General features: G+C 44.5%; 2 protein-coding genes and 1 pseudogene across 2 annotated transcripts; all 3 read left to right on the top strand.

Annotated features, from left to right (window-relative positions):
* Positions 1-2,816: 2,816 nt before the first annotated feature.
* Positions 2,817-7,745, top strand: LOC120713237 (zinc transporter 4-like). The gene is made up of 3 exons (XM_039999232.1): positions 2,817-3,575; positions 6,129-6,278; positions 6,933-7,745. Exons 1-3 carry the CDS (start codon positions 2,817-2,819, stop codon positions 7,236-7,238), a joined length of 1,215 nt encoding a protein of 404 aa, XP_039855166.1. The 3' UTR covers positions 7,239-7,745.
* A 5,030-nt stretch (positions 7,746-12,775) lies between these two features.
* On the top strand, positions 12,776-15,482 carry LOC120713239 (annotated as a pseudogene).
* Positions 15,483-15,938: 456 nt separating this feature from the next.
* LOC120711762 (GTP-binding protein ERG-like) lies at positions 15,939-21,691 on the top strand. The gene is made up of 9 exons (XM_039997400.1): positions 15,939-16,454; positions 16,688-16,777; positions 17,299-17,444; positions 17,537-17,695; positions 17,776-17,842; positions 19,741-19,848; positions 19,992-20,131; positions 20,320-20,426; positions 21,171-21,691. The coding sequence occupies exons 1-8, from the start codon at positions 15,939-15,941 to the stop codon at positions 20,417-20,419; spliced, it is 1,326 nt and encodes a 441-aa protein (XP_039853334.1). The 3' UTR covers positions 20,420-20,426; positions 21,171-21,691.
* Positions 21,692-23,427: the final 1,736 nt, after the last annotated feature.

A 23,427-nucleotide genomic window follows, 5' to 3' on the forward strand; every position in this document is an offset into this window, starting at 1 on the left:
TCTTTTTTTATATAGCACTCAAAGAGTTTGGTTCCATATATAAATGCCTTTAGCCATAATTTTTTTGAGATATTACTGGGTTAGACAATATTTGGTAAGAATTTTGATTCCAAAGTCGAGTTCCAACACTGTACAGTCCCAAGATTTTTGGAAATAGGTAAAACTCTTACCTTTTCATGAAACTTGAGTTATGATTTCTACAGTTTTCTGTACTCATCCAATCAAACATGGTTTGACCACAATACTTATATCAACTAACTAAAATAATTGTAAGCAACTCCCCTCCCGATCGCCCCTCCCCCGCGGCGTTTTCTCGTGGAATTATCCTTGTGGAGCCACAACTTCTCATTTTTTGAAGTAAAAATGGGAAATTATTGGAGATGAACTCTTTTTTGCCTCCTCATGCCTATTTGGGGAGTTGGCAAACAACAAATTTTGGGGAAAAATATTGAAAACTCTTGAAGATGCTTGATTCTTCGCAACAAGAAATCAATACATCTTTTTTCAACATGCGCATTGCATTGCTTAGTTGCCATCCACTCATAGCCACAAGCTATCACAAGTCTATCTTACTAGGGGCCGTTTGGTGGGAAGAATACATTTTAGTATAGATTCTGGATTGCGATCTTTTATCTTGTTTTTTTCTGGGGGTTAACCTATTATCCCCAGACTGATGAGAATAAATTAAAGTAGGAGTACCCCAGTTGTGGTATGTGTAAAACATGGCAGATACGACCAGATACATCTTGGCGTCACACAAGCAAGCAGATTGTTAATAATGTCTCTTTCGCATCTTAGTACGACTGGGTTCTAGAAAAACAAGACCCAGGACGTGTTGATACTTGCTAGGACTTGGGGAAATAATCATGGATATCCAGTTCAAACAACATGCGTGATCATGTCTGTCAAGATGTTTAATCGTTCTTAAGACAAGAACTAAAACTGAAAAAAAATTAGTCCTTTACAACAAGAACACAGACCAGCTAGTTGTTGCCTAAGCAGCCGTTGATGCAAACAAAGTTTCCATTTTTAAACAATTACGTCACTGGATTCGTAGCTGAAAGTGTCTTTGTCTCCATGAGGCTATGTTGATTTGATAGTAATCTCATGGATTGGTATTTAACTAATTAATCTAGCCCCCTTGCCAATGTAATTATTAATTACCAAGATGCCTAGGTTTGTTAAACAACTTTTTGTCGAATTCATCTGAGTCGCAAGAGGGCCGGGGGTATACGACATCATAATTTAATCTTGCTGAGAATCATAATAATTATGGTTATCCAAAACATTTATATAACACAGTCAAATTATATGGTAAAATATGGTACAGTCTTTTTTCAAACCAAACAAACCCTCAAATATAACCATGTATACAGATGTATTGCAGACTTGCAATACTGTGCTAGTGACACGCTCCTAGCCGTAAGGAAGCTAAGCAGTGCGCTACTCCCTATCATTTACTGAACACCTATCTTTCCATACTCCTATTGCAAGGGAGATGGCAAAGGCTGCAATTTTAGCTATACGTACTCAGTGCAAAGTTATCCAAGTTCAGCCAGGTTCGGAAGTCAGCTTGGATGTTGATCCAGTGGCCAAAAGTTTAGCTATACGTACTCAGTGCAAGGGAGATGGCAAACAGGCAAAGGCTTGCAAGGGAGATGACAAAGGCTTGCAAAGTTACCCTGCGCATCCCTTTGGATGTTGATCCGGTGGTCTAGAATGAAATTGCACGGTTTGCACGGAGAGATTGATTTGCACCTGATATGTTTTCAAGATTGAAACCGTGCTAGCTAGCTACTTCTGTAAAATTCGGGTACACATTAGCATCAATATTGATGGAAGGGCCACGAGCTGCATTTGGATTATTATTTATTTATTTGGATTGTGGAAAGGCTGCTTTTGGATTACAATGACCTAGAAACTGTCACGGTATCAGTTAAAAGCTTCCCATCTGAGGTGAAGCAAGCAGCTTCCACGTAGCTTCACAGATGGTCATCGCAAAGGCAAAGGGGAAAGTGGGCACAACGGACGCCTATACTAGCTGCTAGAATGAGCCGCATAAATGCCGGGGGATGACGACATAGTGTCAACACCGGACACACCCCAAAAGCAGAAAAGAAAAATCTTCCAAAAAAAGCAGGAAAAAAGCAGAGTAAACTAGTACGTCAAACAGTTGACTGATTGTTAAATGACACGTGGGGTGGCACAGATACAATCCTAACATGCGAGTTGGTTAAATATGACCAGGATGGAAAGCAAGCTCGCGAAATTTAACGGCAAGTGGTGAAAAAGAAAATATCTTTTAGGAGGAATATTATACTAGCAGCAACAGGAAAAAAATCTCTGGCAGCCTTCTATTTCCGAAATAAAATCTAGATTCCTTTTTTCTTCTAGCATAAAATAAAAATTAAAAAGCCTCCACTTTTGCTGTGGGCCCCAAGACTGACAGAAAGTAGCAGCGACCCGCTTCCGAACAAACAGGGCAAACGGCCGCACCAACGCTAGCTGCTGCAGACAGCATCTCACGCTCTCACCTCACGGGGGCTCCCGGCCGCCTCGCCCGCCGCCGATCCGACGGCCGCCGCGCGCCCCAGCTCAGCTCGATCCGGCGGCCGACGATTCTCGCCGGCCACTCCACTCCAAAGCGGCGCGTCAGGTGGAGGTGGCCAGAGACGCAGCATTGAGCGAGCGAGCGAGCGAGCGGGAGCTCACCATGTCACCACGCGCGCCTGCGTATAAAGCCCGGCGTGCGCGCGCGGCGCCGCCTCCCTCCCTCCCTCGCCACGCCCGCGGCGCGCCTCGCCACACGAATCGCGATGGACGCCGCGCGAGCTCGCCTCCGACAGGCGGCGCTGGTCGTCGTCGTCGTCGCCCTCCTCGTCCTGGCAGCGGCGCCGCCCGGGGCGGGCGCCGCCGCGGCGCCGGAGGCGGAGTGCGGCGGGGGGGAGGCGGCGGAGGTCAGGGAGGAGGACGCGCGCGGGGCGCTGCGGCTCAAGCTCGTCGCGGTGGCGTCCATCCTGGCGGCGGGCGCGGCGGGGGCGCTGGTGCCCGTGCTGGGCCGCTCGGCGCCCGCGCTCCGGCCCGACGGCGACGTCTTCTTCGCCGTCAAGGCGTTCGCGGCCGGGGTCATCCTCGCCACCGGCATGGTGCACATCCTGCCCGCCGCGTTCGACGCGCTCGCGCCCCCCTGCGGTGGCGGCGCGCGCGGCAGCAAGGGCGCCGCGTTCCCCTTCGCCGGGCTCGTCGCCATGTGCTCCGCCATGGCCACCATGATGGTCGACTCCGTCGCGGCCGGGTACTACCAGCGCTCCCACTTCCGCAAGGCGCGCCCCGTTGACGACGCCGCCGACGGGCACCACCAGGGCGGCCGCGGCGCCGCTGCCGGGGATGAGGAGGGCGGCGCCGAGCACGCGGGCCACCTGCACGTGCACACGCACGCCACGCACGGCCACGCGCACGGCCACGCGCACGACCACGCCCACGGCCCCGGCCACGGCGGGCCGGCCGCCGCCGGCGCCTCGCCTGACGATGCCTCCTCCGTTGCCGTGTCGATCAGGCACAGGGTCATCTCTCAGGTGAGGCCCCCTTCACTCCATAGCAGTTCAGATAAATCACTCCCATTTTCTTGTTCCAAAGGAAAACACTTGAGAGACATGGAAATCCAAAAATCTGGTATGCTAATGATCAAAACATTCCAATTTTGATCGAGACAGGATATAAAAACAAAAAGGCATGACCAGCTGCTTTGATTTGGCACCAATCATTTCGATTTTCGAATGCCCCACTTCCTGAGCAAGAACAAATATATAAAAAACAGAACAACCGCGGTAAATTTTCTCTGAACTTAATGTATCACATGGAACCAGGGTTTTTTTTCCCGACCGGTTGGATGAAACCGCCGCTGTCCGGTTCCGGTAAACCGGACCGATTTGATCCGGAAAAAACCGGCCAAATTCAAACTTCAAACCAAAAACGACAGTTTAACCGGTTTCCACCGGTTAGCCGCCCGGTTAGGTCCTTAAACCGCTCAGGTTGAGTGGTAACCGGTGCGTTGAAAAAAAAATCGACGGTTTTAAAGTGGTTCCCCGGTGTGAAATAAATAAAAATTTTGGCATGAGCTATGTACATATTAATGTAAAAGATCATACCAAAGCAATAATTTATAATCATATATACAAAAACAATAGTAATAAGCGTGCATACAAATACCATAGTCATAATTGTGCATACAAATACAATAGTTACTGATACACATCAATAAAAGTTCAATGTACAATGGGAAGACCCCCATTTGGGACGCCATTTGGTATTCGGCGATGGACATCACATTCAAACCTCGCACTCTAAGCAGCTCAGCCTTGTAGTCTTGCCAAATTTTTCCTGTTCACGCCGATGTTGTCTCCCATTTCTGAACTAACATAGTATAGAAATGGGGGTCTTTCCATTCGTACACCCATCTCGTCGGTGGCTGCATGCTGGTATGGGATAGTGAAAAGAGTGCGAGGTATCGCTGTAGGAGGAAGAATACTGTGGAGTGTCGTAGTCTGTCGGTCCAACCGTTCTCCTCTGCGATTGCGGTGCTCCATGGTCGGGGTCCTGAGTAGCATGTGTGAACTGAGTCTCCCCTACAATCAACCATATATCATAATTAGTACTCATAGTCAGAAACATGTGTGCATATGTAGGTACAATGTATACGTGTGAAACAAATGGGACAACTACCACCACCACCACCACCACCACTACCACCAGCATCAGCACCGTCACCATCATTAGCCGAGCTGCTATCCCCAATCTCCTGATACGGTGGACTACGCTCACCATCGCCATCATCAGTGGAGGTGTCGCTGCTCACTAGTTTTGCTGCTGCTTAATATTCAAATCTACCTAAATCATATATGCACCATAATATTCAAATCTACCTAAATCATAAATACACCTAAATCAAATCTACCTAAATCCTAAGTCATAGTGTACAAAATCATCTAATACACCTAAGTCATACACCTAAATCTTACTTAAATCCTAAATACACCTAAGTCATACACCTAAATCTTACCTAAATCCTAAAACAAATCATCTAATATTCTAAATCAACTCATAGGATAAAAAAAAATCGAGTTCATACCTTCTGGCGGCTAACCGCCGCTCTGGGCCGGTAAACCGACTGCGCGCGCGGTTTACCGGTGCGGGCCGGTAGATCCATTGCCGGGCCGGCTTACCGGAGCTACCGCCCGGCTAGCCGCGGTCTCCGGGCGGCTGGCCGGCGTTGAGCGCCGGTCGCGGCGTGGGGGCGGCGGAGGGGTCGCGACGTGGGGACGGCGTGACTTCTGGGGGGCGGCGTGGGGGTTCTAGAGGGTTCTTGGGTCTTCATAAGGCCGCCGGCGCATTCGGGCCAAAGTGGGTCTTAATGGGCCGGCCCATTTTTTTTTTGGTTTAACTTCAAATGCCCGCAAAGTATACTAAATGAACGAATATTTGAAAAAAATTTGACACCATTAGATTCTTCGCAACTTGAAGTATTTTTAGGAATTTTTTGAGAATTTTTTATTTTTTTGAATTCAAATTTGAAGTTTTGAATTTGGGCGGTTTGAAACCGGCCGGTATCGGAACCGATCCGGACCGGTTACACCGGTAACCGCGGTTTCCGGACCGGTACCGGTCGGTAAAAAAAATCTTGCATGGAACTAGGAGTGATCTTCTGAAAAAAAAATGTATAATTTGTCTAAAAAAAAGCTCTGATACATCAAATCAAATCAAATCCTTATTCTCTGAACTTAATGTATCGGTAGTCCTCAATCCTCATTCTCTACCAAAAAAAAAGGCTCGTTCTTGGGCTATATGATTGCAAATCAAATCAAATCAGTACTCCTGATAAAGACAATTTAGGACGTAGCTCTCATGGTACTGTGAGGCTTCTCTGTTGTCTCCATCCGAGACAGGGGACGTTGCCCCTACCGTTCCTGCTAAAAGCAGAGCATACTGCTGCAGACAAGAGGAACAAAACAATGCTTTCTTTCTCAGCCAGTCAGCCGCACAACCGAGCCCCTCTTTGCAGATTCTTCGATCAACTCTAAACTTTCTTTAGTATTAACAAATAACCATCAGTCAAATTTGTGGCCGTGCAGGTTCTGGAGCTGGGGATCCTGGTGCACTCGGTGATCATCGGCGTGTCTCTGGGGGCATCGCTGAGGCCATCGACGATCAGGCCTCTTGTTGGAGCTCTCAGCTTCCACCAGTTCTTCGAAGGCATAGGCCTTGGCGGCTGCATTGTTCAGGTACGGACGTATGGTAAAGAGTGACCACCTAAAAAATATCTAGAAGACGCATTGACAAAATCAGATACTACAAGACGCATAAGAATCATGGCAGCCACAGGAGGGGATGCCCCATTACAGAAAGGGTGTGAAAGCCGACAGAGATATTTGTAGTGGAGAAGAGATATGACTTATCACTAGCCACATTGTACAAAATTAGGAGCAAGAAGTAGGACCCATTACAGAAAGGGTGTGAAAGCCGACAGAGATATTTGTAGTGGAGAAGAGATATGACTTATCACTAGCCACATTGTACAAAATTAGGAGCAAGAAGTAGGACCATCAATTAGTGACATGATCATGGTTCCTAACTTCTAAACTGAACAGTTACTGCTACTGTGCGAGTTTAGGTGCATCAGTTACAGTTGCTTGCCTAATTAGTTCAAGGATAACTGGAATTGTCAGTTTGAAGTTGGCTTTATTGGGTGGGTTTCGGAACTGGAATTGGTCAGTTACTCAGTCACCTTTAATTTTTTGTAAGAACAATTCAGATTCAACCTGTACCTTAACTGGCATCTCGGAGAAAACTATTTCATCATTCGATGAACACAAACAAAAAGAAAAAATATTTAAAATTTGAATACTAGCTAAAACAATTTGATCTTCTTACTGCAGGCAAAGTTCAAAGTGAGAGCAACCGTGATCATGGTGGCCTTCTTCTCCCTCACTGCTCCCATGGGCATTGCACTGGGGATCGCGATCACATCCAGCTACAGCAAGCACAGCGCTACCGCCCTCGTTGTCGAGGGGGTCTTCAATGCAGCTGCAGCAGGGATTTTGATATACATGTCCCTGGTAGATCTCCTAGCAGCAGATTTCCACAACCCGAGGCTGCAGACAAACATGAAGCTTCAGCTGGCAACTTACCTTGCCTTATTCCTCGGTGCAGGACTCATGTCCTTGCTTGCCAAATGGGCATAGATAGGCAGATACATCTTCAGAGCTGCTGAGGACTGTAGTTCTGCGCATTGTCATTCCTAAAGACCCCGAACGCAGTTTATGATCGGCGGGGTTTATTTTGTTGTAGCATTACAGCATTAATTTCAGTAGAATCTTCTTCAACCAGAATCGGTGCACAGTGAGGTATAAAGAAGGCCTGAATGTGACCAAGTTCTAGAGTTGAAGGGCATTGCTAGACAAGTCAAAATGTTCAGGACAAAATATGAATCTTGCACAATGATGTGCTTCCATGAGGATGGCACCAAAATAGATGTGCATAGAAGAATGATGAAGTGGTGGCGGCGAATAGTTGTTCTCGAATTATCTTTGGGGCTAAAGATTTGTAAAATCGCCGACTTCCTTTTGGAGTCAACGGCAATGTACATAGTTGTTAGCTAGATTCCTCCTTTTTGCTGGGTTGAAACTCCATGGATTTTGTTAACTGAAAAATTGTATTTAATCACAATCATGGTCTTATTTCCCTGACAAGCGAAATTCTTGATTCAGAAAGTGAAATGTGAATTCGATATTTTCTTAGACCTTCATATTTTCGTCAATATGATTTAAACCTGAATATTTTAAATCTTCTCATAAAACTTTTCCATAACAATCATGGCACGTTTTGGCAGTCATGTTGGCTCCCTCCAGGAAATTGACAGGCTTGAGACATGTGCTCTTATATGTAGTTTCACAAAGTCTGAGTATTATTCTTGAATTATGCGGGTTATTCCTGAAACACGAAACCGATAGTTTAAGCTGTTACACCGAAAGGTTTGATTTGATTCTCCATCGTAAACGGTATAATGCTGTATTACGTAGACTTTTAGCTGTCGACATGCATGTCACGTAGAGTTGATGCATGGTTCTTTATGTTCAGGTGACAGAGATACCGAGAACCTTGGGACTGGGAGGAAGAGGCAACTGGCGTGACCTGCCTGCTTCCTTGCACAGCCAAACATTAGGAGAACAGAACATGATGCTTCCTCACTTTTTGGCTTAACTTTTGCTATATTTTTTTTCTTTTGAGGGGAACTTTTGCAAGATTTAAAATCATAGTACGTCTTTCCCAAAATGTTGATTTCTAGTTGGCGTCCACTTAATGCCGTGTTTTCCAACACTGAATTCTTGCTGTGACCTACAGTAATGTCGAACAGTTTACTCCTAGACAAGGCTCCAGTGACACGGAACTCTCTAACGGCTAGTTTTGGCACTCCAGGGAACTAATTGTTTGGGCCGCTTCTTTCCCCAGCCAGGTTCGCTTTCTGGGCCTGTGGATCTTTACTTTTGTTTTTCTCCTTCCTCCTCTGTGTAAACAAAATAATAATAATAATTCTAACATAGTCACACTGATAATTTGCTGGTATGGATTGTTGTAGATTCACTATTGTCATCTATACTAAATCATGTGAACTGTTGTACTCTGGTCCTCCCACTATCAGTAACATGTTTATCTTTTCGTTCCTTTTACGTTAGTACAAGATATACAATATTTTTTTAGCGCGTGTGATAGCATGGAGGCTTCCTTCCGTATCGATATATATGACATTGTTTTACTTGGTGAGATCTCTAGAACTGTACTTTGAATTTTAAATTCGATGATAGTATAAAGTTTTCAGTAAGAAAACCACTATAGGAAGGATTTTCAAATATTCATCGATTGATACCCTTTTTCCTTCACAAAATCAACATAACATACCATTATTATACTTGATCAAACATTAGAAAGGTTATTTGAACCTTGAAATGCAACCTTATAAACAGAAATGAAAAGGTAATTTATTTGAACCTTGAAATGCACTCGTACCTTATAAACAGAAGAAATGGAGGGAGTACTAAGATAGATAAATAATAACAAACGAGTTTTGTTATCAAAAAAATGTTTTAATTAGAGATGCCGTAAAGGATAGACATATAAATAATAACAGATGAGTTTTATCATTGAAAAAAAAAGGTTATGGTAAAGATGAACCTAAGACACAGAGGACGTTTATTTGCTGTCGGCTGTCGTACTCCCTCGCTTATTAGGTACTCCCTAATAAGGACTAGTGTCTTCCTCGCTTATTAGGATAAGATCAAGCTTCACAAGTGAAAGAACTAGTGTCTTCCTCGCTTATTAGGTAGTACTCCCTCCGTCCTAAAAGGAATAGTGTCTTCCTCCCTTATTAGGTAGTCCCTAATAAGAACTAGTGTCTTCCTCGCTTATTAGGATAAGATCAAGCTTCGCAAGTGAAAAGGACTAGTGTCTTCCTCACTTATTAGGTACTCCCTCGCTGTCGACAAAGGATAAGATCCGTCCTAAAATATAAGATATTTTAGTTTGTTATAAGTCAAACTGTTCTAAATTTGACCAAATTTATATAAATAATAATAATATTTTGAATATTAAATGAGAATAATTAGATCCATTATGTAATATATTTTCATAATTGACTTGTTTAATTTTTTATATGTTAATATTTTTCTCTATAAATTTAGTCAAATTTAGACTATTTTGATTTATGACAAACCAAAATACCTTGTATTTTAGGATAGAGGGAGTAGCTTGTTGCGACCTACCACTACTAGAAAACATGCTATCGGTCCACCTCAAAAATACCGGTAGGAAGAAGACCCGGTACTACGGTATTTTTGAGGTAGATGGAAAGGTCCCTGACCTTTAGTACCGGTTGTTAACATCAACCGGTATTAAAACCTACATATTAGTACCGGTTGGTAACGCCATCCAGTACTAATGTATAGCCTTTAGTACCGGTTGGTGTTACCATCTGATACTAAAGGGTTCTCTACGGGTTACTTCAAAGGAAAATCATCTCTCTTCCCATCAGAAGTGATGTATAGGTGAGATGGTAAGGAGGGATCGCGCGAGGCAAGAGGTCCTGAGTTTGAATCCTCGTACCGCAGGCACGCGTATTTTGCGTTAGTACCGGGTGATGCTTAATGCCCGAGACTAAAAGTCTCGGCTCTGCGCAAAACCGGTACTGATGGCCTCTTTTACCCGGTATTGATAGCCAACTTTCTAGTAGCGTTCATTGATGATTTTTTTTTTCTTACTGATGGCCTCTTTTACCCGGTATTGATAGCCAACTTTCTAGTAGCGTTCATTGATGATTTTTGTTTTCTTCCAGTCTTTCTCATGGAGTGGGCAGTTGAGCGAGCCGCCGAGAGCCATCGGCGTCACTGACTGCCACACGGTCGTGTCTAATTGTACGACGTTAACGAACACACAGTCTCAGTCTCAGTCTCATCTTATTGCCCCGCCTGGCCCGCACCAAGAGAAAACTGGGTGCGCGAGCCAATGCAAAGAGTTTAAGTCCTTCAGAGCCCCGGGCCGTGTTTGGTTCCATAAATCAAAATTCTAAAAAAAAATTCGACACCTGCATGGAGACTTAAATCTAGACGAAATAAAAAATACATTGCGACTGCTGCTTGTAAATCGCGAGACGAATCTAATGAACCTAATTAGGCCGCAATCAAACACTAAATTGCTACAGTAATGCTAAAGTAAACAACCTTTAATGACGAATTAATTAGACTCATTAGATTCGTCTCGCGATTTACAGACGAGTTATGTAATTATTTTTATAATTAGTCTATGTTTAGTACTTCAAATATAGAAAAATGTCTTTTCAAAAACTTTACAAAGCCCAACTAAACACGGCCCCGGTGCGCGCGGCTATAATAGAGCGCCACTCTCTCAGCCGTCTCCTCACCCGGCGCACGGCTGACGACGGCCGCCGGCAGATGGCTCAGACCAGGGGCGGAGACAAGGGGGGGGGGGGGGCGGGCAGGGGCAGGCCCCCCCCCAACGTTGGTGCAATTCCACGTAATACCTCTTAATCTCAGTGCTAATATTCTCATTATTAATATGTGGCCCCCCCTGATTTGAAGAGGATCCGTCGCAGCGGCTGCAGTGCACACAAGCCTGGCTGCACATCGCGAGCGACGAGGACAACGCTTCGTAATCGACGTCGAGTTAATTCACTTCCTCGTTTACTGGCTGCCGCTTCGGCTTCGCACAACCACCTGCAGTAAGCCAGCAAGCAGCAAGGACGGGAGCACCTCGCCAAGACGCCAATCGTCACCTCCCTCTCCCTCCTTGCCTCCACTGCTCCAGCCTCCGGCCTGCCGGCCGCTGCAGACCTGCAACAGAAGCGCCGCCGCCGCAAACGCTGAAGCCTCCTGCCGGCTGCCGCTGCGGCGCTGCCGAGTGCCGAAGTGCCGCATCAAGTCGAGACTCGAGAGTCATCAGATATTAATCTATCCCTAATATAGTCTTGTCCTTTTTAACATCTTAATGTCATTTTTTATAGCTATTAGCTGAATCTAATAGAGTATATCTCTAATAGTTACCTGCTTAACCAACATGAAGAGGAAAAAGACCATTGATAGTTTTTTTAAGCCGGTTGTTTCCAGCTCTCGTGTCCCTGAAAATCCTAATGCAACAAATGATCAAGCTACGCCAATTGATGTGCAAGTTCCAGAGCAAAATGCTACGCCACGATCAGAAGCTCAACAAGCTAGAAATGTAACCACAGCATTTGAGAGAGACCCTGGTAAACGCACTCAAATTTGGCAGCTCTCGCCTACAGAACAAGATGAAGCTATAAGGTTTTATATATCTGAAGGGCCATATCAACCGAAGTTTGAACCGGATGAATATCCCTATAATGATGCAATTCACCGTCGTCGATTCTGTAGAAATTGGTATGCAGATTTCTGGTGGCTAGAGTATTCACCTCACACCAAACGTGCATATTGCTTCCCTTGTTTTCTCTTTTCAAAAAAGCCAATTGGGAAGGCTGGCTCAGATGCATTCACTGTGAAGGGATTTCAAAATTGGAAGAAGGTCCACAATTCAGATAAGTGTGCATTTCTAACTCACATGGGTCAGGATCCTAGCTCAGCTCATAACTATTCAGTTCAGTGTTGCAACAACCTCAAAAATAGAATTGCTCACATTGACCAAGTGGTTCTTAAACAAAAGGAGAAGAGAGTAGCAGATGCCAGACTTAGACTTAAAACCACAATTGATTCCATTCGGTAATAAGAATTTCCTTTTTATGTTTTTACAAATAAATAATATATCTACACTTGTACTATCTGACAATCTGTTTTGTTGATATTGTTAGGTGGTTAACATTTCAAGCATGTCCATTTAGAGGCCATGATGAGTCTCCAGATTCCATAAATCAAGGCAATTTTTTGGAAATGGTCAAACTTTTGGCCTCTTATAACAAGGAGGTGAATGATGTTGTGTTACAAAATGCTCCAAAAAATGCAAAGTACACATCACCTGATGTCCAGAAGGAAATTCTAAACATATATGCTCGGAAAGTGCAGATTTCAATCAGAGAAGAAATTGGCAATAGCAAGTTTTGCATAATGGTCGATGAATCTCGAGATGAATCAAAAAAAGAGCAAATGGCAATCGTTGTTCGGTTTGTCAACAAAGAAGGTATCATAAAGGAGCGTTTCCTTGACCTCATTCACGTTAAGGACACTGCCGCATTAACTCTTAAGGACTCAATTTGTGCTGTCCTATCAGATAATAACTTGAGTGTGAGAGATATTAGAGGTCAAGGCTATGATGGGGCAAGTAATATGCGAGGAGAGTGGAATGGGTTGAAGGCTTTAATTCTCAGTGAGTGTCCTTATGCATATTACATCCATTGCATGGCTCATCAGCTCCAATTAGCTTTAGTTGCAGCATCAAGGGAGGCACATGAGGTGCACAATTTTTTTCAGCATGCCATTTCCATCATTAATGTCGTTAGTGCTTCTTCTAAGCGTAATGATGAGTTATTAGCAAAGCAAGCTGAACAAATTGCACATGAAATTGAATTGGGAGAGCTTGATACAGGAAGGGGCGCTAATCAGATGGGCTCTTTACAGAGGCCAGGGGACACTAGATGGAGTTCTCATTACAAGTCGATTCAAAGTTTGAAAAAGATGTTTGGTGCCACAATTTCAGTGCTGCGCAACATTGCAAATGATCGTTCCATTAAAAGGTTTTCTCGGGGTGATGCTGCAGGTGCCCTTCACATTATTCTCACATTTGATTTTGTCTTTGTTCTACTGTTGATGGAGAAAATAATGAAAATCATAGAGGTGTTATGCCAAACACTACAAAAGAAATCTATAGATATCTTAAATGCAATGGATTCAGTTTCTAACACAAAGGTGTTACTTCGTGACCTGCGCAATGATGGTTGGGAACCTCTTCTGAATGAGGTCATGGACTTTTGTGGGAAGCATGAGGTTGAAATCCCAGATCTAAATCGCAGGTATGTTCCTTCACCTATACTCGTAACCGTTACTAGTAATATTTTTGTTGTTATTTTTATAGGGATCTCAAACTTATTTCTGTTTAAAATGCAATTTGCAGATATGCTGATGTGACAAAATCTCGGAACAAGCATGACAACACTACAACTCTTCACCATTATAAAATAGATGTGTTTAATGTGGCAATTGATCAACAACTAATTGAATTGGAGGACAGATTTAGCTCTCAAGCTACAGAACTTCTATCACTTTGTGCCTCTTTGGATCCAAGACTGGACAGCTTTGATAGGTCAAAGATATCTACCCTAGTAGAAAAATATTATCCGGCTGATTTTTCTAATCAAGAAAGAGCCCAATTAGAATGCCAACTACTGCATTTTCAACTTGATGTGTGCAACAATCCAGAGCTAAGTAGTCTCCCATCACTTGCTGATCTGACAAATGGGCTTGTTAAATTGGGCAAAAATTCTCATTATCCAATGGTTGATAGGTTGTTAAGATTAGTCATGACTCTTCCGGTGTCAACTGCAACCACGGAGAGAGCATTCTCAGCTATGAAACTTGCCAAGACTCGTCCACGCAACAAAATGGGAGATGATTTTCTACGTAGTTACATGATAATTTATATTGAAAAGGAATTGGCAGCAAAGATTACTTCTGAAGATATCATCAATTCTTATGATCTAGTTGGTTCTCGTAGAGGTAAATTAAAGTTAATAGAGATGTAAATTCAAGGACGCTACCTTCTACCTTATCCTGCTGCCCTGCATTGGATGATTGGAGCTAATTATTAATAGTAAGTAAATTTATTCTTATATATTACATACATGTTTGATTTTTGTTATTTTTTCTCTAGTTAAGTTGGTACAAATGTGTTTGTGTGTGTGTGTCTTACATATTTTTTTTTTCTAAAAACACATGTCGATTGTCGGCATTAGTAAATTGGCCCCCCTATGTTTCAATCCTGACTCCGCCTCTGCTTGCCGCTGGACCGCGGCGCGCCGCTGCTGTGCGCGGGCGTCACCGTGTACAGCCCCCTGCGGCGCCACGGGCTGGGCGCGCCGGGGAAGCGCGTCGGCGTGGCGGGGCTGGGGGGGCTGGGCCACGTCGCCGTCAAGTTCGCCAGGGCGCTCGGGGCGGAGGTGACGGTGGTCAGCTCGGGCGAAGAGGCGGGAGGCGCTGGAGCGGCTCGGCGCCGACGCGTTCGTCCTCAGCAGCGACGCCGACGAGATGAAGGCTGCGGCGGGCACCATGGACGGCATCATCAACACGGTGTCCGCGAGCATCCCGTTGACCCCGCTGCTGGGCTTGCTGAAGCCCACCGGCAAGATGGTGCTGGTCGGCATGCCAGAGAAGCCCCTGGAGATCCCTCCCTTCGATCTCATTCTCGGCAAGATGCTTGCAGCTACTCGTTTCGATCGATCCACTAATTAATCGAAGAGATTGTCGATCGGATCGGATTTGTCTCATGCGTGTAGACGCATTCATCATTCATGCTTGCAGAGAACAAGATCCTGGCCGGGAGCTCCATCGGCGGGATGAGGGAGACGGAGGAGATGCTGGAGCTGGCGGCGGAGCACGGCGTGACGGCGGACGTGGAGGTGATCGGCGCGGACTGCGTGAACGCGGCCATGGAGCGCCTCGCCAGGGCCGACGTCAGGTACCGCTTCGTCATCGACATCGGCAACTCTCTCAAGGACTCGGATGAAGCAAGCCACATATCTGAGTAGTGGCCAGTTCATTATTGTTAGTTCGTTCAGGACTTGAGGTCACCAGTACAACAACAACAACAAGGCCGGTGCATGCCTGTGTATATGTTACTAAAAGTCTGATGACATGAACACCATCCTGGTCAGAATTTCTACTATGGATTTCTACAGAGTCCTGATAAAATTTGAAATGTGAACAGAGTTGTTTCAGCCATGCTGATCAACAGAGAAATCCAGTGAACTAGGCGTATCATTTCCGCGCAATGCTGCTGATCTGGCTGGTAGTTCAGTAAGATTATACACGAACTAGCCAAGAGAGCTGCCCCATGCCGATCATACAACTTTTTCTTTTAAAAAAATGAAAAACAACAAGCTAACAAATTCTCAAGTTTTTTTTCGTTTATATCAACAAATTCTCAAGTTAACAAGCTTTTTTTAGGGATTCACCGCTTACAGCATCTCCTAATTGGGCCCTTGCATCCAAGATAGACTTGGACCTGGGTGTAATAATTTTTGGACATGGGCCCTCAACCACACGCACAAAAGGCCTCCTCTCAGAAAATGGCCCAAAGGCCCACTTGCCCGCCAGATACCATACAATTTCTTCCTCCGCCCACCTCCGCTTTTTCCCCCAAAATACCCCTCCCTTAAACCCTCCGCCGCCGCCGCCGCCCCCTCCGCCGCAGCCATGCGTCGCTTCCTCCAAGCCCTCCGCCCTCTCCAAACCCTATCCCTCACCCCCGCCCCCGCCCCCGCCCCCACCATACCCGCCCCGCTCCGCCTCTTCTCCTCGAGCTCTTCGGCGGCCGCGTCCTCGGACTCCGACTCCTCCCCGGCCCCGGCCCCCGCGGCCGACGCCGACTTCGACAGCGCCGAGTACGACCTCCCGACCCCGGGCCCCGCGCCCTCGCGGAAGGTCAACAACCCCGTCTCCGCGCTGCGGAAGCTCCGGTTCGACCCCGCCCTCCGCGCGCGCGCCGACGAGGCGCTCTTCGGGGAGGCGCGGGGCGGGGCAGCGGCCGTGGGGGACGAGGACGAGGAGCGCTCGCGGGACGTGGCGCTCGCGCTGCTCGACGCGGCGATGGAGCCGCCCGACGAGGAGGACGAGGACCCCGGGGAGGTCAGGGAGGAGGACCAGATGTCGCTCTCCGTCGGCATCGTCGGCGCGCCCAACGCCGGCAAGTCCTCGCTCACCAACACTATGGTATGGACGACTTCTGAGAGACGCCTTTTTTTTTTGTTCGACAAGAGCTTTAAGCGAAATTGTGATACTGGGTAGGAGTAGGACACGGAAATTGTAAAGCACCTATAACGCTAGCTTCGTTGGCAAATGACATTTACATAACTTTTGCCTCATTTGAGCTACAACTCAGTCCAGTAAAGTCATTAGCTGATCAAAATGACGTCTTATGTTATGTTCATCATTTTATCTATCAGGTTGGGACAAAAGTGGCTGCAGTCTCACGCAAGACAAATACTACGACTCATGAAATTTTGGGGGTCCTGACAAAAGGGAACACACAGATAGTATGTCATTTTACCAAGTTTCTATGAATCATTCTTTATGTTCTGGATTTTGGATATGTATTGTCTCATGATATATGTATTTTGTTTTTTTATTTATCTCTCATAATGTTCTTTATGTTCATCTTAATCGCTCGCTGTTACTTGTGTCTTCCGGCTGGCAGCCCTCTGCTGTTTTCTGGGGGGTTAGTTCGTACTTTCTGTAAGCAGATGTTTTAATCGCTACGCTTGAACTCTGTAATTTCTTCACTGAGGTAATGAAATCAGAGCAAAGTCCCAGTTTGAAAAAAAAATTAATTGCATTAAGAAAGCCTTTAATATCAGATAGTGCAAGCGTGTCTTCATGGCTTGATCTGCTTCTATTTAATTCTATATAAATTAACAAAAGTCTAGTCTGAATAATGTGTTGTTGATTTATCTGTCATATAAGCATTACCTACATAATTAATAACTTGATGCTAATACTATATCCATCATTACTGGCTGTACAAATTATTGTATTCAGCTAATAAAATTCTCTGCAGTGCTTTTTTGACACCCCAGGGCTCATGTTAGGGCACCATGGATTTCCTTATAGGGATGTTACAGTTCGTGTGGAGAGTGCCTGGAGCTCAATTAACCTCTATGATTTACTAATAGTCATGTTTGATGTCAATAGGCATCTTAATATGTAAGTCTTCATCACATTTTTTTATTTATATTTCATGTTAGATTAGATCTCATGGTAAGTGCACCTCTAAACTATGTACTCATCTTATGCAGGCCTGATTCACGTGTTATAAAGTTAATCAAACGTTTGGGTACAGAGGTAAACCCGAACCAGAGGCGTATATTATGCATGAATAAGGTTGACCTGGTGGAAAACAAAAAGGACCTCCTTAAAGTTGCAAAGGAATTTGAAGATCTTCCTGGATATGAAAGGTTCATTAGTCTTCTGTATCTATAAGCTCACCTTGTGTTTTTACCATTTCACTTCTTACTGTAATTTCTGGAAATGCTAGGTACTTCATGGTGTCTGGACTAAAAGGCAAGGGAGTGAAAGACCTTGTGCAGTATTTGATGGAACAGGTATTTTCACCTATTCATACACTTCGTTTGCCTTGCATTTCTAAATCCTGAAGACGTAGAACTTCATTAGTGAAATGCTGGGATCTTCCACTGTTGTTTTTATAAGGCAAGGTTTGATTTAGTGCGATTTCCAAATCCAAAGTTTGACTGTTGGTTCTCTTACGATATAGTTTGAGAACTGCAACGCTATTATCATATGAAGTGTTCAAATACGAATATTGTCATGCCAGGCCTGTATATCAAACACGACGAATTCTGCCATGCTGTGATATTCTCTTTTTTATATGTATTAAGTAGTGTTTGCAATAAGGATCTGAACTTGTCAGTCTTTAGTATCATTTTGCTGCTGTTTTGATGTGCACTGGACGACCATGTGCAATTGATTGTTCTGTGAGATGTTAATGAGCTAGCTACATGAGTAGGCATGTTTCAGTCCATAAGTCTGGTCCTGAACAATTATAGTAGCTGTAAATCAGTAATTCCCATGCTCTCTCTGTTTGCTAGTTGAAAATTGGGCTCCTATCAGCAATGTTCTTAAGGCGCTGCGGCGACTCGTGGCGACCTACCCCCCTCACAACGCCTAGGCGTATAAGGCGCGTGGCGAGGCGACGCCATAGACATATTCTAAATATACCATAACAGCAAAAAATTTAGTAGCATATACATACCTTTGTTGAGCTGTTGTACCATACATGGCTCAATTAGTAAACAAAAGAGGCACAAATCATAGAGCCACTAACAGATGAGTTGATTTTAAATGGAAGAGCATAGCCATTAGCCACGAACCACTCAAGCAAGCAATAGAGGCATAGAACAGAGCAAGGCAGCAAGCGCAAGCAGTAGAGGGAACTAGGGAAGGGACACACGAGCACCAGAGCAGAGGGAAGGGAAGACCGGAGATCGGAGATGGATTACCTGACCATTGCAGTCTAGCAGAGGAGGCCGTAGATGAGTAGAGGAGGCGCACGGAGGCAACGGAGATTGGAGATGGATTACCTGGCCATTGCAGTCTAGCAGAGGAGGCTGCAGATGAGCAGATGAGGCGCACGGAGGCAGGGGCGCACGCGGCCATGGACTGCTCGGATCCATCGGTTTCCGCCGGCCCGCGCAGGAGCGAGCACGCGCGCGGCTCGGCGGTGGGGGTACGTGAAGGCGCAGAGGAGGCGGGGCCGCGCCGGGCCGCACAGGTCTCGCGGACGCGCGGAGATATGCGGGGCCGCACAGGCCCTCGCGGAGATGCGCGGGGCCGCTAGGGTCGCCGTCGCCGCCTCGCCGAGGATCCAGGCCACCACCGTGAGTTCTCCCGCCTCTCTTCTTTGTTTCCCTCTCTTGATTAAGCCAGGACTCGGCTTTTGCCGCTCGATTTCGCGCCCGATTCCCTCCCGCTCTCAGTTTCCTGCCCGGCCCTCGAATTTCCGCCTGTCCCGCTCGAGTCCCCGCTCGGCACCTATGTATGGCGCCCACCTCGTCCTCCAGGGCGTCCAGCGGACGCCTTTCGACACCCAGGCGGACGCCTTGCGCCTGAGGTGGACGCCATAGGCGTTCTATCAAGGCGAGGGGGACGCCTACCTCCCCGAGCACGCCTCAGCGCCTAGGCGACGACTAGGCGACGCCTTAAGAACATTGCCTATCAGGCTATCACTATTCTCTAATTTATGTACTTAGTGGTCACTTCTAATGTAGCCTCTTATCTACTTTCACTTGGATTGACCTTGGGTTTTATGTTTAAAAAGTTTACTGCATCCATTGTAAAATATTTTTTATTCCAAGGAGTAATTTATTTACTCTTATTGCCCTTTGAAAGTGAGCCCTGAATCTTTTACAATTCCAAGCTTGTTTACTGATTATTCAGTGCTATCCATAATTATATGTTCTATTGATGTATATATTTTTTGTAGGCTGTAAGAAGACCTTGGGATGAAGAACCAACTGTAATGACTGAAGAAGTAATGAAAACCATATCTTTGGAGGTTGTGCGGGAGAAGATGCTGCATCACATCCACCAAGTAATTCCCTTACATTCCAACTGGAATCTTGGTACTCTTTAATTTGGATGGAACCTGTTGTTAATGAATGACCTTCTGCAGGAACTCTACCATTAAATTCTAATTGAAAAGGAATTTGTTTGCTCATGTATGACCTGTTGCAGGAAATTCCCTATGTAATTGAGCATCGTTTGATGGACTGGAAGGAGCTAAAAGATGGTTCTCTTAGGGTGGAGCAGCACTTCATTACACCAAAACAAAGCCAACGTCAGATTCTTGTTGGGAAAAATGGCTCAAAGATTGGGTAAGTCATTCAGCAATTCTCATATGGAAAACTAGCTCCTATAGTCCTATGCTAGAATGGCTGATAGTGTATTTTGGTGAGAAGAGCTTTGTCAATTAACATGTCTAATATGATGTATTATTTGAATTGTTTGTTTGTATTATTAATACTATTGTGTTTACACCATTGAATTCGGACAAATATTTCAGGAGAATTGGTATTGAAGCCAATGAAGAATTGAGATCCATATTCAAGAGAAATGTACATCTCATTCTCCAAGTTAGAGTTGCGAAAAGGAGGAGTGCTTGAACAGAATGTGAGTGTGTTTCACATCACATTGACTCCCCGTTATAGTACTCTGTTTCTTCACCCATCTATCTACAACATTGCTGAAAATGCTTCAAAATTCCTACATGGCGATTTCCTTTTTTTTTTGGAAAAAGTCTAAATTACTCCCCTCAACTATAGCCAAAATCTGAATAACCCCCTAAACTATCGTTTGGTTCATTTTACCCCTCAAACTATTCCTTTTGGTTCAAATTACCCCCTAATACAATTTGTCTTTTTTATTTCTTCATGCATAGGTGGCGTTTTAAGTTGAAATTTTACAAGTTGATAATACACATCATAAAACATGTTAGAAAAAATACATCATAATTTTTATCATTATTTTGATAGGTTAGGATAATTAATAATAAATTAATCATTGGAGTTCAACATTATATGGAAAATAACAATGAAAATTCTAACAATTTTTTTAAATATTCGTTGTGATATCCACTACTACCCTGCAAATTTTGAATTTGAAATTCAACTTGTGTATAAAGAAATAAAAAAAGACAAATTATATTATGGGGTAAAATGAACTAAATGACATAGTTTAGGGGGTAAACTGAATCAAGTTATAGTTTAGGGGGTTATATCCGGACTTTGGCTATAGTTGAGGGGAGTAATTTAGACTTTCTCCTTTTTTTTAGAATTTGTCCAAGCTCTTTGGCTCTGATCTCCTGAACCTTGACCGGGTAATTTGTCTAAAGGAATAATGTTTGGTTTTGTGCAGTTCTAGCGCCTGTATAGACTGCTGCCGATCTGAGCACTACAGTGCAATTGTGGCATGTGTGCATTTGCCAGAAATTTGATTAGTCAGCTGGAGCTTGGATAAACCAGGTCTGTTGACTATGCTGGTAGAATTTCTGCTCCAATGAGGGCACCAAATTATGCCCCAACATGCAGATTACGAGCTATGATTATCAATTTTGATGACGACGAGCTAGCTCAGCAACTTTTTGGATGATTTGGTGGAAACAGGGAAATGGCCTGCAAAGTGCAGAGCTGCTGTGCTTGCAGCGAATGTTGTGTTTGTGATATAGATACGTCTGTACCAGACTACTGATTCATTTTAGTTTCTTTCAAAGTACAAAGAGCTGACACCCTAATTCTGTATCTCGATAGATGCTTCACACTATTGTAATAATCTGACGACCATGCTGGTCGTTTGCCGAACATTATCAAAGACAGTCTGGTACTTCTATGCTGCCCATCATTTTTGTAACATTATCAAGGGATTTCTGTTTGGCTTGACACCAGCATTACCAGCTTATGATGCTGTTTCGCTCATTCTTTACCGCCTGAGCATTGTGCAGGGAAAATTAATCGATTTGGCACCCTTTTCACTGGCTTTGATGACTTGCCTTCCCGCAGAATGGTTTGTCAAGGTATTTCCATCTTTCACGAATTCTTGCATTCTTTTGTTTTAACTGTAAGGCCTGTATCATTGTGTGCAGGGACCTGATCCGAGTCAGCAATACTCATCTCTCCATGTACGTCCTATTGTACAAGCACCAGCAAATTGTGTTAAGATTTTAGTTATATAGTTGAATGCCCGTTGCTATGGGTGATAAAAACTTTTCATGATGATCCAGTCGCCAGTACCAGCTACAGGTAATGGCTAGGGTTGGACCCTGATCCAGCTCAGCTTGCCTTTTTTTTTGAATAAAACCAGCTCAGCTTGGCTCAGTCTGGCTCGTTAGCCTAACGAGCTAGCTCGGCTAGGCTTGTTAATAGCTAGCCGGCTCATTAGGCTCGCAAGACATGAAAATTTGGGAATATAAAAATTTAGCATTAATAAAGTTTCAAATTTACAAATCCACCATGCATGAAGCATACACAAGTCAGAACCGATCAACAACTTATTAATTACATTAGTTTTAACTTTCAGACTTCTCTCCTAGGAGCAGTCCTAGGCCCAGCGGCCCCTTAGTCTCCTAGGAGCAGGCTGCAAAAAATTGAACAGGTTTGTTAATTGAGAGGAGAGGAAACAAATGGACTCACTCTTGAGCTGGACCGGGGTAATTAGGAAGCTGAGCTGATTATTCGTGAGCTGAATTTGAGTAATTAGGAAGCTTAGGGGACGTTACTTTAGAGGCCGAGCGAGCTTGCAACTTTGCTCAAGCTAGCTCGTTAACGAAACGAGTAAAATAGATGCTCAACTCGTTAAAAAAATCCAAACGAGCAAAAATCCATGCTCAACTCGTTAAAAAAAATCTGCTGAGCCGAGCCGAGTCAACCTGAGCCAGCTGGCAAGTTTTGAACCCGGCGTCCAGCCCTAATAATGGCATGAGATTTGAGCGCTATATAGCTCACTTTTCTTTTCTTTTTGAAAGGCATATATAGCTCACTTTTGATGACTTGTAAAGTTGTAATGGATTTCTCTATTACTCCCCGCGGTGGGAAATACATGTCGTATCGACCACACAGGAATTGGCATGCCGCTATTTCAATTTTCTTGTGGGAAGCGACAAGTTCTGATGGTCGGAGGGAGTACATCTGTTCATGAATGCTATGGAAAGTAAAAGAAGAGAAAAATTTGACCAATCGAGGTCATCAGATCCTTACCAGGAGTCAGGAGCATACGACAGTCCTGAAAGCAATCTGGGCCGCCTATGTTTCAATATTTGTTGTGAACTTTGGTCATGGCACACAATTTGAGCGCAATTTAGCAAAACTTGGCCACTTTTGGTGACATGTAATGAATTTCTCTTGCATTTTATTTATGTATGCTATGTACATGTGGAAAATATAAGAGAATAAGACCCATCGAGGTCATCACTCCACGAACAGGAGTCAAGAGTATACAACAGTTACGTAAGTAATATGTATGGGGCTAAAACAAAAATAGAACCAGGAGCGTTGTGCTTCATTCATATCATGAGTTTTGACGCCTCATGAGTACCCCGGAACCCTAACAGGCCAAACTCCAATGGGCTAAAACAAATGTAGAGCCTATATCACAAGCAACTGCAGGAAAATGATGCATA

The sequence above is a fragment of the Panicum virgatum genome, chromosome 6K (genome assembly GCF_016808335.1).
Source record: "Panicum virgatum strain AP13 chromosome 6K, P.virgatum_v5, whole genome shotgun sequence".
Classification (NCBI taxonomy): Eukaryota; Viridiplantae; Streptophyta; class Magnoliopsida; order Poales; family Poaceae; genus Panicum; species Panicum virgatum.